The sequence below is a fragment of the Hetaerina americana genome, unplaced genomic scaffold (assembly GCF_022747635.1).
Source record: "Hetaerina americana unplaced genomic scaffold, ioHetAmer1.1.p SCAF_8, whole genome shotgun sequence".
Classification (NCBI taxonomy): Eukaryota; Metazoa; Arthropoda; class Insecta; order Odonata; family Calopterygidae; genus Hetaerina; species Hetaerina americana.
Genome location: NW_027287427.1, coordinates 65,008,743 through 65,031,498, shown reverse-complemented (window position 1 = coordinate 65,031,498; position 22,756 = coordinate 65,008,743). Strand labels below are relative to the sequence as shown.

The 22,756-nt window shown below is 36.4% G+C and overlaps 1 protein-coding gene across 2 annotated transcripts; it reads right to left on the bottom strand.

Moving 5' to 3' along the window:
* Positions 1-3,184: 3,184 nt before the first annotated feature.
* Positions 3,185-22,214, bottom strand: LOC139697637 (AP-1 complex subunit mu-1-like). 2 transcript variants are annotated; one of them, XM_071596423.1, is made up of 10 exons: positions 22,144-22,214; positions 21,545-21,617; positions 21,244-21,468; positions 21,002-21,132; positions 18,046-18,190; positions 13,460-13,650; positions 11,433-11,511; positions 8,261-8,491; positions 8,052-8,177; positions 3,185-3,930 (listed from the first exon to the last, which is right to left on the bottom strand). In XM_071596423.1, exons 2-10 carry the CDS (start codon positions 21,584-21,586, stop codon positions 3,832-3,834), a joined length of 1,269 nt encoding a protein of 422 aa, XP_071452524.1. In that variant the 5' UTR covers positions 21,587-21,617; positions 22,144-22,214; the 3' UTR covers positions 3,185-3,831. The 2 variants fall into 2 exon arrangements, with proteins under 2 accessions (XP_071452524.1, XP_071452523.1); XM_071596422.1 differs by lacking the exon at positions 22,144-22,214 and adding an exon at positions 21,923-22,135.
* Positions 22,215-22,756: the final 542 nt, after the last annotated feature.

Sequence of the window (22,756 nt, the reverse complement as noted above, 5' to 3'; positions counted from 1 at the left end):
CTTCAAGCCACTTGAGCTCTTGGTAGGGCACTCCTATATATTCTTTCCATCTTTTCCCAATGTATTCATCTTCTATTAGTATCTATTCATTAATATCTCGAATGAAGCAGGATTTTGTCTTTCTATCTCCAAATCATATCTCTTCTCCAGTTTATAAGCAGTGAACTGTGTTACTGATTGAACTTTATGTCATCATGCCACATTAAATTGTAGCCGCTATTTTCATGATCACATTAAAAAATGAGGGTACAATGAATGACGAATTTGTTGAATCTGCTCTAAGTGAGGGTGCAATACAGCAATCTATATGTGCATTTAAATACTAGCATCACCACCATTAGATTGTATCACAGTATCATGCAAGGAAGAAAAAAATAAACTATGTACTTTTGTTACATGAGTTTTTGACATGTTTAACTACCACTTAAAGAACAGAATTCAACTGCTTCATTACATATCTCCCTGTAGCGCTCAGTAAAAATAGGGTACAAAGAGTGAGGAATGAGTGGGCAATGAAAGATTTTTGATTACATAGATACAACAGATACAGACAAGTGGGTTTCAGTGGTTTGATCATTTAAAGATAATGGATGAGAGTCAAATCACCAAGCAGATATATAACAGAAGCAGAAATGTTTCTCATGTAGGATAAAAAAAGAAAGTCATGGATGAATATGGCTAAAGACAATAATTATCATTAGGGTAGGAATAGATGAACATTCATGGAACAGTAAATGAATGTGGCAGAGATGAAGGAAGTACACAAGACTAGGGCAGTATGCAAGGTATTCATAAAGGGAGGTAGTTTCCTGAAATGAAATAGTGTTATTCGGCTTTCACACCCTGAAAGGCAACAGCAAGAATAGTGCATGTGTAATTTCTCTCATATAATTTATAACAGATATTTTATCAGGTCCCTTTCCGAAACCAAATACACATTCTTATAAAATTACTTCATGATCAGACAATGGGGAAAACATTCATTCACCACGTATCAAGATGCTGCAAAAAATGAAGTTTATTCTTGCTCAAACTACAAGAGATGAAAAGACATCATTTCACATTTTGGATAATAAGTTCTTGGTAAATATGATCATTTAAATAAATTCTTTTTCCCTGCATATTAACCTCAATGACATTTGAAAACTTAATTGAGGGTGAATGGATGGTTGAAAATTTATCTAAGCCTAAAAGTTGTACCAGGGCTAAGAAAGACAAAACAGTGGACGACTCCACTACACAACAAAACAACATGAAGAAATTGATCCAACTTCTTTTTGGAATTTGTCAAACTGGATAGAAGCAAGCAAAATGCTGATGTCAATTACAAAAAAATTAGTCCAGGTACTTTCTATCTGGAGAAGATGACTCAGGGGCTCATGATAAAAAATCCAATGTTAGTTTCAATCATTATTTACCACAATTGGAATTATTTTGAGTTAATTTGATCCAGCTAGAAAAATTGCCAGTTCTTTTTTAGTTTTGTGCAACAATATACAAAATGGATATTGTAGAACCATTGTCCATCATTATATTCTTGGACAATGGTTCAAATGGTTGAATCGAGATGGTGATGAGGTGGGGGAATACAGTTTAGGTTTGAGGAATGACTATGACTGCTGGGAGAAAGCAATTGAGTTATATAGGAGACAGGGGTTAATCATCACAACACTTGGTTTACCTGTAGACACCACAAAAGGCGTAGGTATGAATGAAAAATGCCAGGTGACTCAGAAAGGTATCAGTTACATTATATCATGGCTAGGCACAAATTCATGAAGTGTGATCACTTCGCACAGCTTCCTGGGAGTGGACTCTGACCACGATTTTATTGTTATTAAGTGTAGAGTCCGTTTCAAAAAGATAAGACTGGGGTGGTGGTTTAGGAAATGGAATGTAGAAGGATGGACTGACAAGGGAGAAAACCATGGATGACGGCAAAGAGCTGAGTACTATCGAAGAAAATTGGGAAGGTATCAAGTAAGGGATATCAGAAGCCACAAAAGACACTAGAGGAACCAATAAAGGGAAAAGGACATGGAAACCATGGATCACAGATGAGATGATTACAAAGATGTATGAGAGAGGAAAATGGAAGAATGTAAACAAAGAGATAGACAAAAGGAAGTACAATGAGTTGAATAATAAATTGAGGCGGGCAACAAATAAAACAAAAGGAGCATGGTGGAAGATACAGCGTGAGGATATGGAAAGTTGGCAGAGGAGGGTGAAATTGGTGGCATACTCGACTATGAGATAGAAAGGGCATTTAGGGAAATGAAACTAAAAAAGGCTGTAGGGGTAGACAACATTCCTGTGGAACTACTAAAAGGTTTAGGAAAATGTGGCAGGAAGAGACTACATGGACTGATTCATAGCATCTATAAGGAAGGAATCTGACCTTAAGACTTTGTGAGAACAGTGATAGTTTCTATTCCGAAGAAGGTAAAAGCTACATCATGTGAGGACTACAGAATAGTAAGTAGTAGGGAAGTGAGGAGAACAATTGCACTTGGGAAAGAGGCTGTCACAAGGAGGGAGGGGCGTTGAATAAAGATGTTAAGAAAAGACTCGTTAAAACTTTGATACGTAGCTAAGTTATGTACGGCAAGGAAACGTGGTCACTGAAGCAGGAGGATAGACGTAGACTGGAGGCTTTTGAAATGTGGGTGTGGGGAAGAATGGAGAAGGTGAAATGGATCGAAAGGAAAACAAATGGGGAAGTACTAGGTATGGTGAGCAGGAGAGGGTTTTGTTGGGAGAAATTCTAAGGAGGCAGTAAAAATGGATGGAGGGTGTATTGACCGCCACTGGGATGTTGAAGACTGTAATACTTGTAATAAAGGGGAGAATGTTAGGCAAATGAGGAAATGGCAGGAACAGGATAGGAATGTTGGATAGGATGAAGGAAGGAAGTAGACAGAGATGGAGAGGGACTTGATGTGGAGTAGGTTGCAAGATTGTGTTTTTTTAAGAGTCACAAAATATTTATTTGGTAGTTATGTCCATTCAAAACCTACTTAAACCCATAGATTACTTAATCATAATAATAGTAGAACAAACCTCTTATGTTATCCACATAAGCGTTATATAAGTAAAAAAAAGGATGTAGAAACAGGATTAAAATATATTTTAAAAATGCAGAATTATTTATTAAAAATTCAACTGATTCTTAACCTGTACAATCATTTAGAGGTTAAACATATATTTTAGCAAATAAAAACAAGAGTAATAAAACAGAATTGAATTGATAATAGTATTAATAAAACAGCTGATTTTAATCTGATGAAAATATCGTTTATGGGCTGCAACCTCATTGTTCCACCTTTATGAACAAAGGTTTCACTGGCACTGAAGTTAGCATCCTCAAGTCCAACAATACTGATAACAATTTTTATTTTTATGATCTAAATAAACATTTTTTGTCAAGGTATGACAAGCAGTTATTCCACTATAACCAATTTTCAAAATGTAGGAGTACATTTTTTGTTTTTGTGTGACATATCTTACATTTTACCATTGTAAAATAACAAGATGAAATAATAATAAATAAAATAATAAATCAATACATTCCAGCAACATCATCAACCAGCAATATGGAATAATACAGGAAGTACTTGAAAAATTGTTTTATCACATCAACTTCACCAGAAGTCTTCACAGCAAGGTTGATTATTTACTTAATTTTGTTTGCACTTTCTTCTCTGAATTTATTTCACAACAGGAAGTCATCCTCAGCACAGAGTGAAAGTATCATTTAAACCTTGATGAGCATGTAATTATATATCCAGTAGAAAATAAAATTATGTTCTTCAATGTTGATCGAATGCATTAATTGGTTCTAAGCTGATAATCACCATTTTGAGTTATGTATCGAACCCAAGGCAAAGCTTGATATCCACTCTTCTCAATAATTTTAAGATAGCGAACCTGAAAAACAATCACCAATTATTTCTCACTCAAATGATTACACATCAATGCTCATTACACAAATAATTTGCAGTGGCCTTACGAATGTAGTAAAAACTACAGTATTTTTCATATAAAAAACTCTAAGAAGGTAAGAGTTCCTCATGAAATCACAGCTTAGAAAATAGTCATTATAGACTCTTAGAAGAAATTCTTCCGTTTTAAATAGAATGGGGAAGACTTATAAGACAATGCAAACACCCAAAGCTATATAGAAATGGAAGAGAAAAATTATGAGTCATTCGACAATTTCTTTTCATTCACTAAAGTTGCCTTCATTGGGTAATAATAAGAAGACAAAAAATGACAGAGACAGGAAACAAGATGATAATCAAAATGAACTTGGGATCTCACAAAACACTGATGAAATATTACACTAATAATGAAATTGAGTTCAATGTATAAAAATTTGAAGGAAATACCTACTTTAAACTGAGCAGATAGCATTAGATTAAAAAAACAGTAACAGTGAAAATGACATTCAGCAATTGGCAAATTAAAAACCTAGGAGAGACATAATGAAGAGAGGCCACTAGAAATTATTGTAGCCAACCCATCATGCATACACAGTTTAGAATGGGCATTTAAGCATGATGCTTTAACAATGATGAGGTCAGTGAGGAAAATTTCGACTGAGTATAACCAGGATGTATTCGTACACTTCATGGATTGTAGGTGTTCACTGGAGTAAATAGAGCACCATTAATGAATATTTTGCAGAGATAGGAGTACACTTGGTATATGGCTTAGTTAGAACCTTCATATCTCTGGCTACTAAGTAAGGATAGTAAATGGAGAGATGGGTTGGGCTGGGCAGTGCTTGGCAGGGGAGCAAGACATTGATATTCCTCTCTTATCCTCACGGTTAATACTCCTCTATTCCATTGCCTCAAATGCCTTCCATGTTTTATCCTCTTGAATCTGATGCTATACTTTATTATTACCAAATTATGATCTCATCCTCTCCAAGAAAACCATGTGAATTAATCACGATATTCTTGAATTTGTGCCTAACCATAAAATAGTCTAAATGATATCTTTCTCAATCCCCTGAAAAGTGTGATGGAACAAGAACAATTTGGATTTAGATGAGGTGTACATACAATAGATGCAATAGGTCTCTTGAGAGTAACTGGCAAAAGAATAAAAAAGTATGATGTATACATTGATTTAGAGAAAGACTTTGTTAGATGGGAAAAACTAATGTTAATTCTGAAAGAGCAAGGGATTGACTGGAGGGAAAGACAATTAATAAAAGACCTGTATCTGAGTCAGAAAGTCAGAGTAAGGATAGGAGAACGGTTGATAAATGAGAATGAAATAGGAATGGGTGTTAGACAATGGTGTAGCCTGTCGTCAACCCTATTTGACATATATTTGGAAGAGATAATAACAGACTGCTTTGATGGAAGTAGAGTGATCTTCAGAGGAGAAAGAGTGGAATGCATCAGGTTTGCTGATGATATGGCTGTAGAGGCAGATAGTAAATGAAAGGTCATGGAAATACTAATGGACCTTATTGACATATGTAAAGAATATCGAATGCTAATATGCAAGAAAAAGGCTATTAAGTATGATAATATGAGGTAAAGGTGAAAGGATCAGTATCACAATGGAAGGCGTAGTGATCAAACAAGTAGAAAACTTCAGGTATCTGGGAAGTGTATCACTGTGTGACTGACATGTCCTGTTTCATGGAAATCAAATCAAGAATAGCTACAGCAAAAGAGGGATTTCATAAGAAGAGGACACTACGGTGTGGACCTTTGAAAAAGGAATTGAGAAAGAGATTGGCAAGTAATTACATCCGGAGTGTGATGTCGCATGAAGCAGAGATATGGACTTGGCGGAGAGATCAAGATAAAGAATAGAGGCCTTTGATATGTGGATCTGGAGGAGGATGGAGGGTATTACTTGGAAGGATAAAGAATGATGTGGTGCTATGAGGGATTGGAGAAGAGAGAGAATTAGGACAAAACAATCAAGGAAAGAAAGGCTAATTGGTAAGGGAATATGGAAGAAGTACCTGTTGAAGACAGTGCTAGATGGAATGATAGAGGGGAAAAGAAGATGAGGGAGAAAGATTTATATGATGTTCGGCATAGTTAAAACTGAGGGAAGATAGGAAGAAATACAAAGAATGGCTCAAGGTGGCAGTAAGACATAGAGGTCTACTGTGAGTAAACCTGCTACATGGTAAAACAACAAATGATGATGAATCCCAGGGCATTTTCGATATATATATCTATGCCTGTAGTGGCTTTTGACCAAACATTCATTATGCTTAATCCCCATCTCCTGCAGAACACTAATGCTTTATCCGGTGGTTCTTCCACAGGGTAGTTGTTCCCACACTGCAACCCCTACCTCACCACCAACTATCCTTTCACCTACAATCATGTTCCAATTCCCCATCACTATCAAATGTTTCCTTCCCAGAACCATTGTAATTATTTCTTCTCATTAACTGTACACCCTGTCATAGTACAACTGGACATGGTACACTAGAAGAAATAAGCAGTTGGTCTACACAGTATGTGCACTGTAAACATTATGCATATATTTTGAGAATTGGCCAACGGAGAGGATTTCAACTTTCCTATTAACAAAAATATATTTACATAAACTATTGCTTAAATGCAGCAACTGCCCCCTTCTTTCTCACAGATTCCCAGTTGACTGGCAAATCCTTGACAAATTTCCGGTTTTTATCAGTACCTCTAAATTACCAGCATATTCTTGGGTTTCCCATTTGCCAGGTCACAAGACCTCCTGACATATAACCACTATTTTCAAGATGAGTGGAATAATCAATGGATGAGTAATGCATATTTCAGATGAAATAATAAATCATTCCCATGAGGGGATGATCAGTTTGGGTTTAGGAAGAGGAGAGGCACGCGTGATGCCATTGCAGTAATAAAATCACTTATCAAGAGGAATATAGAATATAATCAGGACGCATTTGCCTGGAAGTAAAGGCACGTTTTAACTTCGATATAGAGTGGATTTATGTATGGCACGGAAACGGAGCCACTGAAGCAGGATGATAGAAGTAGATTGGAGGCTTTTGAAACGTGGGTGTGAAGAAGGATGGAGAAGAATATACGGACAGAAAGGAAAACAAATGAGGAAGTGTGGTGGGCGAGGCTAGGTATGGTGGGCATGGAGATGGGATTCTTGGGAGAAATTTTAAGGAGGCAGGAAAAATGGATAAAGGGGTATTGATCGACATTGGATGTTGAAGACTGTAATAGAGGGGAGAATGTTGGGCAAATGAGGAAAGAGCAGGAACAGGATAGGGATGTTCGACGGGATGAAGGGAGGAAGGAAGTACACAGAGATGAAGAGGGACTTGATGTGGAGTAGGTTGCTGGATTGTTTTATTAGGAGTCACAAAATATTTATTTGGTAGTTGTGTAAATAAATCATTATGATGCAACAATTTTTCAAAATGTAAAAATCATTTGCCTTGAGTGGGATTCTAATCCAGATCCCTCAATGTCTGGCTGAGTGCTTTATTTAATTAAGATACTGAGGCATCTTCCTACACTCTGAAATGTTGAGAGCTTTAAAGGAACAATATTTTATGATGAACTACCTAGCATACAATGTCCCAGGTATTCATAATCATGCACATTGCACCATATTTCTCATGGTTAAATCCAAACTTTAAAGTTGCTTTTGTGGCACCTCCTGCAGTTTCTTTTAATTTGTCATAAGAAAAGTACCCTAGTGCTTTAAGTTTGGCTTTAACGTTGCAGACTGGGGAGAAATGCTCACAATTATGAATACCTGTGACACAGAATACATGGGATTTTGCCATAATATCTTGTCCCTTTAAAGCCCCCAAAATTTTGAAGTGCAAGAGGAGATCTCGGTAGCTTAACAGGCTAAAAAACTTGGTGGACATCGAGGGATCCGGGTTTGAAACCTGGTCAAGGGGAATGGCTTTTATAATTTGGAAATTCATTGCATTGTAATGGCTACTTGTGGATGACTTCGTTAAAAGTTACTGTCGTCGCATCTTCCTCAGTTTCTTTGACTTAAATCATTATGAATTATACACTCATTAATTGTACCTGAATACCAGATGTAGTGAAATAAGGGATCTCAAACTTCACTTGGATTGGTGGTTTACCCTCAGAATCCTCCCCTACAACACTCGGCAACCCAAAGTGAGCTCTCATTAAATATTCCTTTCCACCCTGGAAGAGATAAAATTTATCTGTTAAATTTTCTCCAGAAACAACTTCAGTTAAGCCAGTCAAATATAAAAATATTTGCTCACAGGAAAGGATTTCATAGTCCATATGATAGCATTTTGCTCAGGTGCATACTTCACACTCCCAATGGTTGTTTTGAATTTTGGAGAATCAGCATCAGCTGGGACAGGAATGACAATTTCAACGTTGTTAGCGGTAGAACGACGCTTGAACTGTGACTTTGCTTTTATCATATATTCAACTCTACTGTGAACATGACGCTCAATGACTGATTCAATCCATATCAGGGGCTTCACCTGCAAAAGAATGATAGAAATTAAGAGAGAGGGTTAAGATTATTATACAAGAGATTCAATTGCCTTTGACAAACCACACTATTTTTTATACGTAATGGCCATTTCAGTTGACATATTTTTGTATGTGTTGGGGCAGTTTTTTGCCCTTTCTTAACAACATGGTGGTGAGCTAGTATAACATAGATGTGTAAATTCTGCCCTGGCACCAACAAAAATGCATTTCCAACTCACTCAAACACCACTTGCTCAATCGACCCTCTACTGAGAGTATAAGGGCTGATTGCAGCCCACAGTCCGAGTACTGAATAGGTGTCTTCATTAAAATCTGCACACTTCTCTGCACTAGGCCTCAATGAAAACAATTAAAATAATATAAATTGCCTTTCAACAAATGCTCCCCGATGTACATAGGTACAGCATGAGAGGTAATGACTTTAGAATAACCGCTCACAACTCATCCATGCTTGCTAAGAACCCAGGATATGCTGGTGTGAAATTCTAGAAAGCGCTACCGAAAAAATCAAGGGGAATAGATAATTTTTTGTTATTTAAGTCTAAACTATATCAATTCCTTTGTCATCATCAAGGCTATACAGTTGATGAATTCATGTCCCTTTCTCTAGTTAAATGATTTTCTTCATAAATAACTCTATGAAAATACTCTTAGTACTGTCCAATGTCTTCCATTGCTTTTCTCTACCACTTAAAGTGTTTTATAGTTTATCTACAAATAAAACCTGAAGAGATCTGCTAACTTTTAAAATATTCACTGCTCGATGCACAGATGTATGAGTGGTGGGAGATAGCCAAGCTATTCTAACTTAAATATGCAAAATTCACTCAAGTATCGGTCGCAATGAAGTTGGAGTTCAACAGTATGGAAGAGGATAAAGGACAGGCAAAATTACACTTCTGATTGAACTGATGAATTCACGCATTACTTGGTGGAATATTTTCACATCTGCGATGAGGAGAGAAATGATCCATGTGATTCAACATGGTACTTTATTTACACTACTCGATTCTGATATTAAAATGTCATTTTCAAGGTGAAATTCAGTGACATTTGAGTCAAGTGATGACAAGTAAAATTGTTTTCATCAAAAATTAAATTATGACTTTGCCATATATTATTAAAACGCACTTATTACATTATATTAAAAATTTCTGGTCATATTTCCAATTAACCATGATGAAGCTGAAAAACTTTATTTAATTCCACTGGGGGATGTTAGAGCCATGTACTCATCATAACACTCCACAACTCTGAAAATCCCTAAAGTCAAGAGTTTAAACCAAATAAGGTTTTGCATTAATCCAAGAGACATTATTCAGCTATGCCAGTAACCAAAACAAGATCATCATTAGCCATGAACTCATCAAAGATGAACTCAAGAGACTCCATGAACTGCTTAAATTAAGTTACAGGTAGTAACACTCTAAGAAGAGTGCTAATTAATTAATTATCGATGGCAAATGAATAGAATTTTTATTTCAAAACACGGTTTCATTGGGTCAATTGCTCCAACTTATTTGGCGATTATCTTATCAATACTTGTGTCTAAAAACTTAAAACTCAGGTAAATTCAGAGTAGATAGGGCAAACCATTTAATTTTTTGACAATAACCAACACCCCAAAAATATTGATATATACAAGATTACTGACATTTCGAATGATGTTGTCTTGCCAAAACTCTAAATTCCAGGCAATTTGTCATATAATATAATCGTAAAGGAAAAATGCAAATATAAATATAATGATTCCATAATGCTTATTTGATCGCATTTGATTAGTCTACAATGCATCCTGCCTTGGTAAACCTGGAGTAGGTTGCTTGGTTGCTTAACTTGACTCTTCTGTTGGCATGAGGTTCTCACAGCTATGATATGATTAACCATCTAGACAAATGCTCACAATTTGAATAGCGATTCAACTAATTCAAAGAAGGTGCAGAAAATGTCACAAAAGATACTTTATCAGTCACTTGTTAGGGTATATACAAAATGTGAGCATTTCAAAGTGTATAAATCATTTGCCTCGACCAGAAATAACCTGGTTAAGTAGAATGATTTATACACTGCCAATTTCCTGCATTTTAGGTGATTGGTTGAACTGGGGCAAGAATTGAAGATGAATTGAAAGTACAGTAAGCTCTCAATTATCCGTGCTAATGGATGTATAATGAAGCACAGATAATCAAAAAACATGGATAACCAAAATATGCAGAAAATATGGTAATGATATAAATAGATATATACTACTCTCCTTTTCTTTCCTGGTGATAAATTCATGTTTTTTAGCAAGGGGAAGTACCTTTTTTTTGGTTTTCAGCAATTTTTTTAAAGGTGGAATATAGTTTTACCATAGCACAAAACTATCATCTAGTGAATAGCAGCACATATTTTCTTCAGACAGCCGAACTAGTCACGTAGACAGGAAAAACAAATGATTGGTAATGGATAAATATGGACAAATGATCCCTGATATGGATTCATATTCATCATATGATACCAATTAATGCAATGCAAAGTAGATATTTAATGACTTATTTGCTGCATGATAAAGCTATACATTTACCTTAAAGGAAAACATGGAATTCTCAGGGCTAATGAATTCAAGGGAATTGAAATGGGAAATTGTTGATAGTACAAAAACATTTAAATTAAAACATTACACACTATTGGCAACTTTATATTTTGTAAAATTTAAATTAATTAGAAAGGCCAAGTATTTCACACTTGAATTTTTTAAAACTAAGTTGAAATTTAAAAGCATTTAATTATCTTTATGAATATAATTTCATTAAAATGTTTAGTCACTGGGAAAGAGTAGCACCGATAATCCACAAAATGGATAATCTGCACACAGATAATCGTAAGTTTACTGTAATTGGAATCTCACATACGTGGTGAAGGGGCTTTGAGTGCGGGCGAACTTACATGTGTGTTCAACCGGTAAGACATCAATTCAAATTCACCATCAGGAGGGATGAAGGAAATAGTCCGATCATTTTCAAACCTGAGAAAAGCATATTGAAATTGAGCAATATAAGTAAAATGGACATATTGGGTTGCAAATGAATCCATGCCACGCTTGAACAAATGAAAGATAAAATCAAACTAAAATAAATGCATTAGAGCTAACGAGCACAGTAATCAACCCAAATGTTGGCTTGACAGATGAGAGTAGAGCTCATCCAATATTAAGCCCAATGGCATGTGAAAATCACACATTAGGACAGGGGTTCATTTTCTATCCCTGGGCCACCTACGGTTTCCCAGGAAGTCCTGGTACCCAAAAGAATCACACAGCTTGATTGAAACTGAGGGTGACCACAGGCAAGCCCGGGAGTTGAACCTAGGCCCTTCAATCAGAAGGCCAGCTACCCATTGGACTACCACTTCCCTTGTCTTAGAGATATATTTTTTTAAATTTGTGGCAAAATATTCAAATACTCATATGAGACATAGATTTCATAGGTATGTAACATCAATGGTATTATTTGAAACCTGAATCACTGCAAGTATATAAACCATAAACACAGTAATCAACCCGAAGGTCGGTTTAGTAGGTGATGGTAGAGATCACCCAGTACTAAGCCCTATACGGCGTGTGAAAATTCACACATCAGGGTAGGGGGGCCAGTTCCTTTCCCTGTGCCGGTTATGGTTTCCCAGGAAGACCTGGTACCCGAAAAATCACTTTAGCTTGGGTGGAGCTGCAGGTGCCCAGAGTGCCTTGCCCAGGAATCGAACCCGGGACCCTCCGGTCAGCAGTCCAACGCTCTACCCACTGGACTACTGCGACCCGCTGCAAGTATATAAGATTTAAATAAAAACTTAAGCCATTTCGGAAATTTAAGGTAAAAAAATTCTTACTCATCCTATAAATATTAACAAACAGTGAGGAAGGCTGAAAACTAATATCAGGTTGCAAATTAATTTTGAGCTTATTAGCGCCAATGTGGGTGGTCCTGCCACATTTGCATTTATATTAGGCTCACAAAAAATATTTATAGAAACCTATGTTTCAACAAAAGGTGTGAACTTCCTGGGACCTAGAAAGGCAAATGCCATATGAGTGAACAGAATGATAGGAAAAAAGGACAGCAACTGCAGAGAAAGGGTGGGCAGAAAGAACGAGGCAGAGGAAATAATTTGAACAAAGCTATAAGAACAAAAATTAGAATGAGAATTGAACAGAATGTGATTTTTTGGTAATGTGAGGTCTTGCTTTATTGAGATTCCTCCGCTACGAACACTAATAGGAAAGAGGACCATAAAACCAGCATGTCTCTTAAGTGCTTTGGATATTGAGAAGGCACTCAGCCAAGAAGATTGGACATATATTATGAAAGTTTTTAAAATATGGGAGTACTCTGGAGCAATAAGCAACTTATTATAAACTTATATGATGGATATAAAAAATATACAGGGTTATCTGGTGTAGCCATGTGCAACTAATATAAGCCAAGATTATATATATGACAACGCTGATGGTGGTATTGAGACAAGTTCAGCATGAAACACTGACTGATAAGGGATGATTGGCACATAAAATTAAAGCATAAAGAAAATATTAGTGAAGTTTTTAATATGAAGAAGGGGGATGCATGGTTTCTGGTCTTTTGATAAGAGAGAATAACAGTAGATGAGGCTTCTGATATGCAGGTATGGTGAAGATTGGGAATAAAATACTTTGGGAAAAGAAGACAAACAACAACTTTTTAATATGGTCTGGAAAGAGAGGAAGTTGCCAGTAATTGGTAGTTACTAGGCAAATGGTTGAAACACAAACTGTGAGTGAAAAATCTGGAAACTGTCACACAATTATACAGGTCAAGCATCACTAACACCATATGATTTACTTGGCCAAGATAATGACCAATATTGAGAGCCGACAGAATAAAACCAACATCATCATTAACAGTGCAGGCATGGAAAATTAAAAAAAGTAAACATTTTACCTTGATAATCTCACACATTGGTGAAATTTCACATCTTCTAATTCAACAGACTTTGACTTTCCTCTCCCTGTACTCTCAAATAACACTTTATCATTTAATCCTAGCCTCAACTCTGGCATTCCTGAGAGGTAAACACGCATTTTGATGGCACCTACAATTTCACTGCGGAGAACATTACCATTTGCATTGGCCTGAAAGAAATAATATGAGATATAGCAACAGCAGACAAAGAGGTTTGATGGAATATAATGGATGGGATTTTCAAATTTTCTGGATATTTTTTACACACAACAAAAATTAGTTTGAGATTAATTTACTAATCACTGATCACTTCGAAAATTTATTCATTCTTTAACTTGCTGACCTGAAAATGTTTAATACAGTTAACCTTGCTAATCTAAACTAAAGGGGGTCCAGAAATTTGTTACAGATTATGTGAAATCCAGATTAACTGATGATTTGACACAAGTGACACCAAAGAGTATTTTTCACCACTATTCTTGTAAGCACTTGATCACAGACAGTTTAAAATGACTTTAGGTAGAAACAGGAAATTTCAAGCGTACAGTAATTAACTTTACGCAAAGATGACAATCTCTTAATTAAATAAAATACATCGGAGAATGTCCTCAGAAATGAACTTAGCTGTTCTTAAGTAACTTTAATCAACAACGATAATATGCTGGGTATCGAGATGTCATGGTGGCTAGCGTACTAGCTCCCCACCCATAGGGCCCGGGTTTGAATCCTGGAGAGGGCAGATCTTTTTCAGCGGTATTGCCATCCTTACTTGAGGTGCTGTTTGAAGAGCATTTTGAGAGAGTATGCCGTCTGTCAGATGGGATGTTAAACTGTGGACCCCTTGGCACCTTCCATTAAGAGTAGGCTAATGTCAAAGCTGATTTTCTCTCCACCCTTCCTCCTTTCCCAACCAATCCTAATGGCACAAATGACCTCAGCTGTCTGTTGCCACCCCTAAATCTATTAATACTACTACCATACATAATGTAATATGTCATATGTAATGTAATTGTAATATGCTATTAGCAATGTTATCAATGATATTATCCTCATTATTTCATCTATTTACATAATTTAAGTGAAAAGATCAGGTTTATACTTAATAAATTACATAATTAAACTTAGGGAAATTGAGTTAGTATTCTATTGCAAATTTTATTAGTGTTGACGTAATGCTCAGTCAACTCTGTTCTCAGGCATGCTTTAATTATACCATCTATAGAAGGAAAATACTGTATTATGTGTACTGTGTTATGTGTGCATATAACTTATAATGCTGAAATATTTAAGGATGTATACAGCTGACAGTTTTCTTTGTGATAGCGGAATTCTATGCATTTATGAAGTTGAATCAATTGACAGCTGCTGACAAATGAATGTGTTTGTTTTTATTCTGATAATCTTTACGGTAAAAATTCGTTATTAACAATTTCACGAATTAAGGAGTTTAAATACAAGGTGTCTGAAAAGTAATGCAATTCTTTTTTTAAGTGCACCAATTGGTCCCAGCTTGTTGGATCAATCGAGTTAGATTGGGGACTCTTAGCTTTTCAGCACTGCCAGCTCAGTCCGCTCCAAGCTCTGGGAGCATCAGGATCACCATTTCCATGAATCTCCAGAAAGTGCATGTGACATGCAATTGAGTCAAAATTCGAATGACAGTACGCTACGACATTAGGGTGGTCTGAGTGGTTTCTGACCTCGAAAATTTCAGAAAAAATGTCTTGTATCTTTGTCAGGTTGGAAACTTTTCAAACCACCCATGCATATAGGAAGCTCAATAAAAGCTTTGCTGGCACCTGCCAAATGATTCAGCAAGCCTTGGAGTCTTTGTCGCAAGGGGCATTCCTAATGGTGCGACACAAAGGGTATCGGGGAAAGTCAGAATTACTACACCGAGTCTTACCCAAACAATCGTTTATTATACAAAATACAGTTAAAATGCACCATTTACAAAGATATACGCAACTTATGGATGGCTAGACCCTCAGTACACCAACGCGCGTCCGTCGGGAAGGGAGCATGGCAGGGCGGACGCGGTCACGACAAGCATAACCTAGGCAGAGCCCTCGTCCACCGGGAAGGAAGGGAGTATGGCAGGGCGGACGTGGTCACGACAAGCATAACCTAGGCAGAGCCCTCGTCCGTCGGGAAGGAAGGGAGTATGGCAGGGCGGACGCGGTCACGACAAGCATAACCTAGGCAGAGCCCTCGTCCGAAGTTGAGTCAGAAATAGGACACGCTGTCGCGACTAGCGCAACACTGCCGAAGCTTCGTGCCCTACCGGTCACCGCCAGATAACCAACTGACTGCTTTTCGCCCCGCGATCAGGGCTTTTATACCCAATTTAGGAGCATTGTCGTTGGTCACGTGGGAGTTTTGGGGAAAACCAGGGAGGGAATACCATTGTTGTTGATCGCTTGGAAACATTGTCGTTGGTCACGTGGGAGTTTTGGGGAAAACCAGGGAGGGAATACCATGCTGTACACCTGCAACACTGCGTCGTTGATTGCTTGGGGTGGGTATTCGGAGGAGCCAGGAAGGGAGAACCATGTCGCATACTTGCGACACTTTGTTGTATTCTCAAGTTTTAAGGTGGTTAAAGTTGTTTAAGAAGGGCCAGGAATAGGTGGATAATGACTTCCACTCTAGATGGGCATCCACAAGCAAAAGTGAATATAATAATGGAAAAGTGTGTCATGTTCATGATCTTTTGAATACAAACCATTGAATGAGTGCACTGATGACAGCAGCGACTCTCAACATTCCAAAAATCAACATGCATGACACTGTTAGTGACAATTCCATCACGCAGAAAATATGTGCCAAGCTGGTCCCCAAACTGTTGACTGATGACCACAAGAACAACCAAGTGGTGATCGTGAGTGAACTATTGGAATAGATGAACCTAATTTTTGGGACAATGTCATTACTGGTGACAAAATCACTTGGTAGGAAGTACTGAAAGAGTTTGGTCATATTTGAGTTGAACCCTGAGACAAAGCACCAAAATGCTGAATAGCACACCCTGTATTCCCCTCACCCCAAGTAGGCAAGAATGAACAAGTCAAGAGTAAAAATCATGCTATTTTCTTTTCTGATGCCAAAGGTGTGGTTCACTAAGAATTTGCACCCTAAGCGCAGACAGTCAACACTACATCCTACATAGATGTGCTTGAGAGAATAAAAAAAGGGTCGCTCAAATGCCAATGGAGATCACCGATAACTGGCAGTTGCACCACAACACCGACACCTCTCAGCACATCCTGGAGTTCATGGCCAAGCACAACTAGGCATTGCTGCACCAGCCCCCTTAAGGTCCTGACCTAACTCTGGTAGGCTATCTCCTATTCCCAAGAATCACGGCCAGTCTGAATGGAGTCTGTTTTGGAACCATTCAAGTGTTCCAAGCCAGCATGACAAAGGCTCTAAACAAGGTTCCTGTCTACACCTTCCAGGATGCATACAGTATATTACAGAGTCACTGGCAAAAATGTGTAGATACCAAAAGGAATACTTCAAAGAATTCTTAACCTATGTAATGGTATCTTGACTAAAATGTTTTTGCAGATATAATTGTATTACTTTCTCGACACACCTTGCAACAAATATTATAACAATGAAATCATGTTTATATTAATTCTTGATGAATTTCTAGCACTACATAACTATTTCATCAAAATTCAAAAGCATGAGTGTGATGCCACTTTCTGTAAATGAAGTCTATCCAACTGGAAGTGTGTTAAGAAGACAAAATAAACAATAAGACATTATTTGATTATTGTAATACAAATACATGCATATGGACTCGCTACATTCCTTCATTGACACATGATGAACTAGGCTGAGGGGATGCACAACAAAGGTTTTATCACTTACAAAGAATATTGGTCCTAGCAAAAGATGAAGAGTGAATGATAACCCACTCAAATTGCTCCAACACCTCAACCTTTTCATCTCCATCACCCTACCTTAATGTCCTTCCTTTCCCTAATGATGAACATCAACAAAAAGTTTAATATTTCTCCCTGGCTGCGCTTGTGAGGCCTTACTAATTATTCAGACTTTCAGAAATAGTTTTTATGCACTTACAATTGAGATTACGATAGTAAGAGTATGTCATTAATTAAAATTAACAAGTGCTCAGGCAGCTCCAGTAAAAAATGTAAAAGAATTAATGAAGAGAAGCCATATGAGCTGTATGAAATTAAACAAAATTGTATTTAATAAATGAGGTTGAACCCTCTAAAAAGATAATGAGCCCCCTAAACATTGCCCTCGTTCTTTATGTATTGCTTTAGATTTGAATGGATGAAGCATAAGCTGGCAACACAACAGAAGACAGACCTCAATGTTCAGGGCTCTCTTTGTCAAACAACTTCTGTTATAAGCCATAATTTCTTGAGTCTAACTGACTACATGATTGGAATCTAACATCGTTTATGTTATCTGTTCAACTATTCCTTGAGTGAACTTTGAATGAACTTGGATAAAATTTTCTATTAATTACCTCTTTTTAAGTATTCTTAAGTGAATTGTGCACTAACATAATTCTTGTAACTTACCAGAAGATTAACAGACTCTATGACATCCAAGAAAACTTCATTTTTTCTATATTTAATGCCTTCAGATCTCCATGATACAGCATTAGTTACAGCCATGGGAGGCCTAGGCTGTATTTCAAGTTTGTGGCCTTCCTGAGTGATGTACCTGAACACCCAAAAGAGAAATTTTTTAATTGTGTCCATTATGAAATTCTCAGAGATGGATTTCCATGGAATATTTTTAGTTTGACAGAGCATACCACATCCCTAAACAAGTTTATATTAGAACACATATTGGCCACATGTTAATAAATATTAACTACAGCAGTCATTAATGAGTGGGAATGGTTAGTAGTCTCATTATGATATTAATTACATAAATTATATCCAGTTATATGTCGAAAACATACATGAATTTTCATAGAATATCAAGTCAATTCATTATATTGATTAATTCTCTTCTAATTGCAAGTTACTGACAGAGGATCTTCCCAAAGAGGAACATTCATTTTCTGGAAATGTGAAACCATTTTCCGGAAAAAAACAGGTGGCTTTTGCCCTCCCAAGCAGTTTGCATTAGCTTGCTTATGCATCATACATATTATGCCAAAAAAACAAACATCCAAACAAAGCTGAAAGCACTTTACAAAACTAAGGGCAGAAGAGAAGATACGCTTTAAAGAACTGAGATGAATATTGCCACATGTTTCTGATCCTAGCAAGAAAATGATTAAAATCAGTAGTTAAAGATTAAATCTTGCTTTTAGTTGCCAGTTATATGAAAAGACAAGTTGGCCATAAAGCTGTAGAGTCAGGAATGCCCTTTTCTTGCCTTCATGTCATCTTGTTTGGAGCAAACTCAACATGGGCAGATTCTGGTATTGAAGCATGCCATAAATCAATGAAAAGGCCAACAACCATGAAGTATTTTCATACCATGAATACTCAGTAACAGGCATGCTTTCGGAAAAATACTGCAAAACAATCACATTGTACTAACAGGTAATAATGAGCAAGTAAGTACACATAAAATATATGCATGTATTTTCTTCAAAATTTTGATTAATGCATTATATTTTGTGAGTATTTTCATTTGACTTTGAGAGGACATTACAAGTTCAGTGAAATATTAGAAAAAGTATTAGCTTACTTTCAGCATGGATCTTGTAACAGCATTAAAATTTAAAATGAAGTAAACAACAAGAGCACTTTTCAAGGGTTCTGCAAAACCTGAAGGAGAACAGTGCAACCTCTATATGAATAACCTCTCTAATAGAAAAATATTAAGAGCATTCATCAATGGAGTGGAACCTGTGCATAGGTCACAATGAAAACCTGAAGATGAACAAAAAAATGTACCAAGTTATGTATTGGGGAGTCATCAGAGAATGAAGAGTAACAGAAATGTTAAAAGCATTGGGATTTGAGTCTTTACAAACTAAGAAAAAATACAACATGTGAATGTTCTGCTACTACATGAAGAAAAAGCATGGAAAGAACAAAAGAAGACCATGAAAAAAACAAAATTTCATGGGATGAAATTCCCACCAACACAAGGTGAAATGGTAGTCACAAATGAATAATATAAAAAATGTCATACCTGAATAAAAAAGTCTACGATCAATAGTCTATATAGAGTTATTGGAGCCCTTTCAGCCAATAAATAAATTTTAAATAAGATGCAAAAAATTCTAAGAATCAATTTCACCATATATTTTTTTCTTTTTTTCTCCTTATTCAATTTTACAATGCAGTATGAGATATAAAAATGACCGTTGAATGTAAATTGTTTATATGTATATAGAGCCAGCTAGCCTAGAGCAAGCTTGGAACATTTTTAATGAATCATTGATTACAGATAAATAGCTGATAATGAGATGTTTAGCATTTCAAATACCTTACACTTAATGAGTCAACTCTTGAAAGCTCTTGTATTAGGTGTTTTATACAGAACTGAAGGGCAAAGCAGCAAGGAAAATCCTCAGAAATGACACCGTAAAAATGTTGTGCAAGTAATGATTCAATATCCACATGGAGTCCATAATGTGGTGAAGGAAAATAACCTGCCATTATTTCCATGCTCATCAGATGGAGCTAGCCATGACATACATCCCATCAGTTAGTCGACAAACTGAGATTCTGTAAGTACCACAAAATCTACATCATTAGTACTTGAACTACAATACTTAAAACATTTAATGAACAAGTAATTGCCAAAAACTTCAATAAGAGTGGAATATTCAATCAAGACCAAATGAGATAGTTTACTTTCATGAACATGATATGGCTACACAATTAGAATTTGAGGTCTGAGGAAATGAAAACTGATGAGACAGATTCACACATATCTGGTCATTTGAAAGGCTTAAAAATCTAGTTTAAACTCGAGTTTCCCTTTAGCCAATGTAAGTTTTCTGTGAAGAGCACATGTAACTATGCATACAGATGCAATGAAACAAATCAAGAGATTTTTTTTATTTTAAGTAGATGCATTTATTATTTCTTAATAGACACACCCATGATCAAAATAAGTCTGGAGACTGATGTATGGGTACACAATTAACTACGGAGCATCAGGGTTCAATATGTAATATATCTATCAAAAGGATGGTGCTGAGCATGTGGTATGGAGCATTAGGGCTGGCATAAGCTAGGAGAATACTCCTCAACTGCTAATCAAACAGTGGCATTTACCAAAGGAGTATATAGACCAACCACCATAGTGAGACTTCGGCATGCACAAATAAAACAATGTCAATACAATAATAAAGAAAATATCCAGATAATGAGGCCATACTTTATAAGTGGTGCTTCGTAAATTGGGAGATTAAATAATTGGTAATAACATTGATAATTATTTTAATCTTAACTAAGTATAAACATTTAATCTCTTATTAAAAACGAAATGGTAACACCCTGACTTCTGAACTGGGCGTGATGGAATGTTCCATTGGAGTTTATCAATAAACACACTTACTCTTGCAGTATTTTACTGTCAGTAGTTTGTGGATATCCAAAATCAATAAGCTCATCTAACAACTCGTAAATAACTACAAAGTTGTCCCTTATGCTTTCCTCTTCCAGTTCCTTGAAATACTCTATCATCACCTAAAACATGGTCAAGATTTGGATTTACATGAAATGAAGAAGTCACGTAATAGAAAATACAAACTGGTCATTTTTTATTTAGAATTTCATTGAACATCTGAAAAGTCTCACCTGAACGATTTTGTGGAGAAATACAAAGACCAATGCAACATTGGCATTCTTCTTAGTAGTAGAAACAATGTATAAATTATTGTACTTAATGTACGAAAATGTGCAATCGGTGGTTTGTAAAATTGGTGTCAACATTCCATCCTCTTCTTTCTCCATCAACAGTGGCATAAATTTTTCGATGATCCCCAAATCAATATCACCACGATAATTCCTTGATATTAACACCTAATTGATATAATAAACGTGATACACTTTGTGGGGCAAGAACTTTCGATGAACATCTGTATTAACTATAACTAACCTTTCCTTTCACATCGAGGATATACACGGCAGAAGACGACATCCTGACTCCTCGATTTCATCGAATTAAGAACCTGAAATAATGAAATGAGTACACTGTGTCGTAAAACCACCTTAACCTTTTCTTTTCGTGTTTAGAAATGCTAAATAACCGTAAAATGAGTGCCGTGAAACAACTGCAAATGTAAAGAACTATGAGTGAAGCATTTACTCAACACCAGAATTCAATTCATCCAAAACTATGAGTTATACCACCGCGCTTTCAATTTCATTCTTCAACAACAAGTGAATCACACGAAACATGTACACTAAAGTACGTAAGGACCGTAGAATCTATCAATCGACATATTTCAAAGAATATATAGGTATTTAAGGCTACCTTCTTTATGTTAATTTTAAGACACCTATTTCACTTTCAAGGAGCTGTAGAAACACAATTTATCTTATCAATTAGCGACACCATCAGCGGTATGTTAACTGAAATTAGCCCCTTGATTCCGTGTCGGCCGGCCCAGACTACTAGATTTTCAGCAATACCAATATAAAAATATTATTTCACAAAGTACAAGATAATGTCTCCGAAACCAACACGTTATCTACCTAAAATTGACACAGTACACTCGGTAATACTCCCGCTATCCCCCTCCATACGCAAACCCCATATTCATGACGGATTCATACATATGAAGACTCCAGGGCCACCAATCATGACGAAGACACTTGACTGAAGTTAGCCCACGCTGTCATTCGTCTATTATATCGAAGTATTAGACATCTCCTAACCAGCACATATTTCTCTTTAAAATTTACCTATTGCAGTTAATAGTACTCCTTTTATTCGTATGTATACGCAAACCCTATGCTCACGACCTGGAATAGGCTCACAGATCGAGACGAATCGTCTTTTCAATCAGAATTGATCAAGTTGTAGACGATATCTCCTGAAATAGAACATATTTTCCAAAGAACAGAAAAGGTATACTAAGCAGCTTACCATTTATTTGAATGTGAACGAAACTCAATGCTAATGGCACATTAAAGGATACAGGGTCCACTCTTTATGGTGACAGTCGTCTTTTCAATCAGAATTCATAAAGTACTGCACAACTAACCTACTGTGTCCGCTCAAAACCTGTATGAAAAGCTGCAGAAATATTTCATTGGTGACATAAGGTTGTACAATAGAAATATTGCAACTTAGACATGAAAGTAT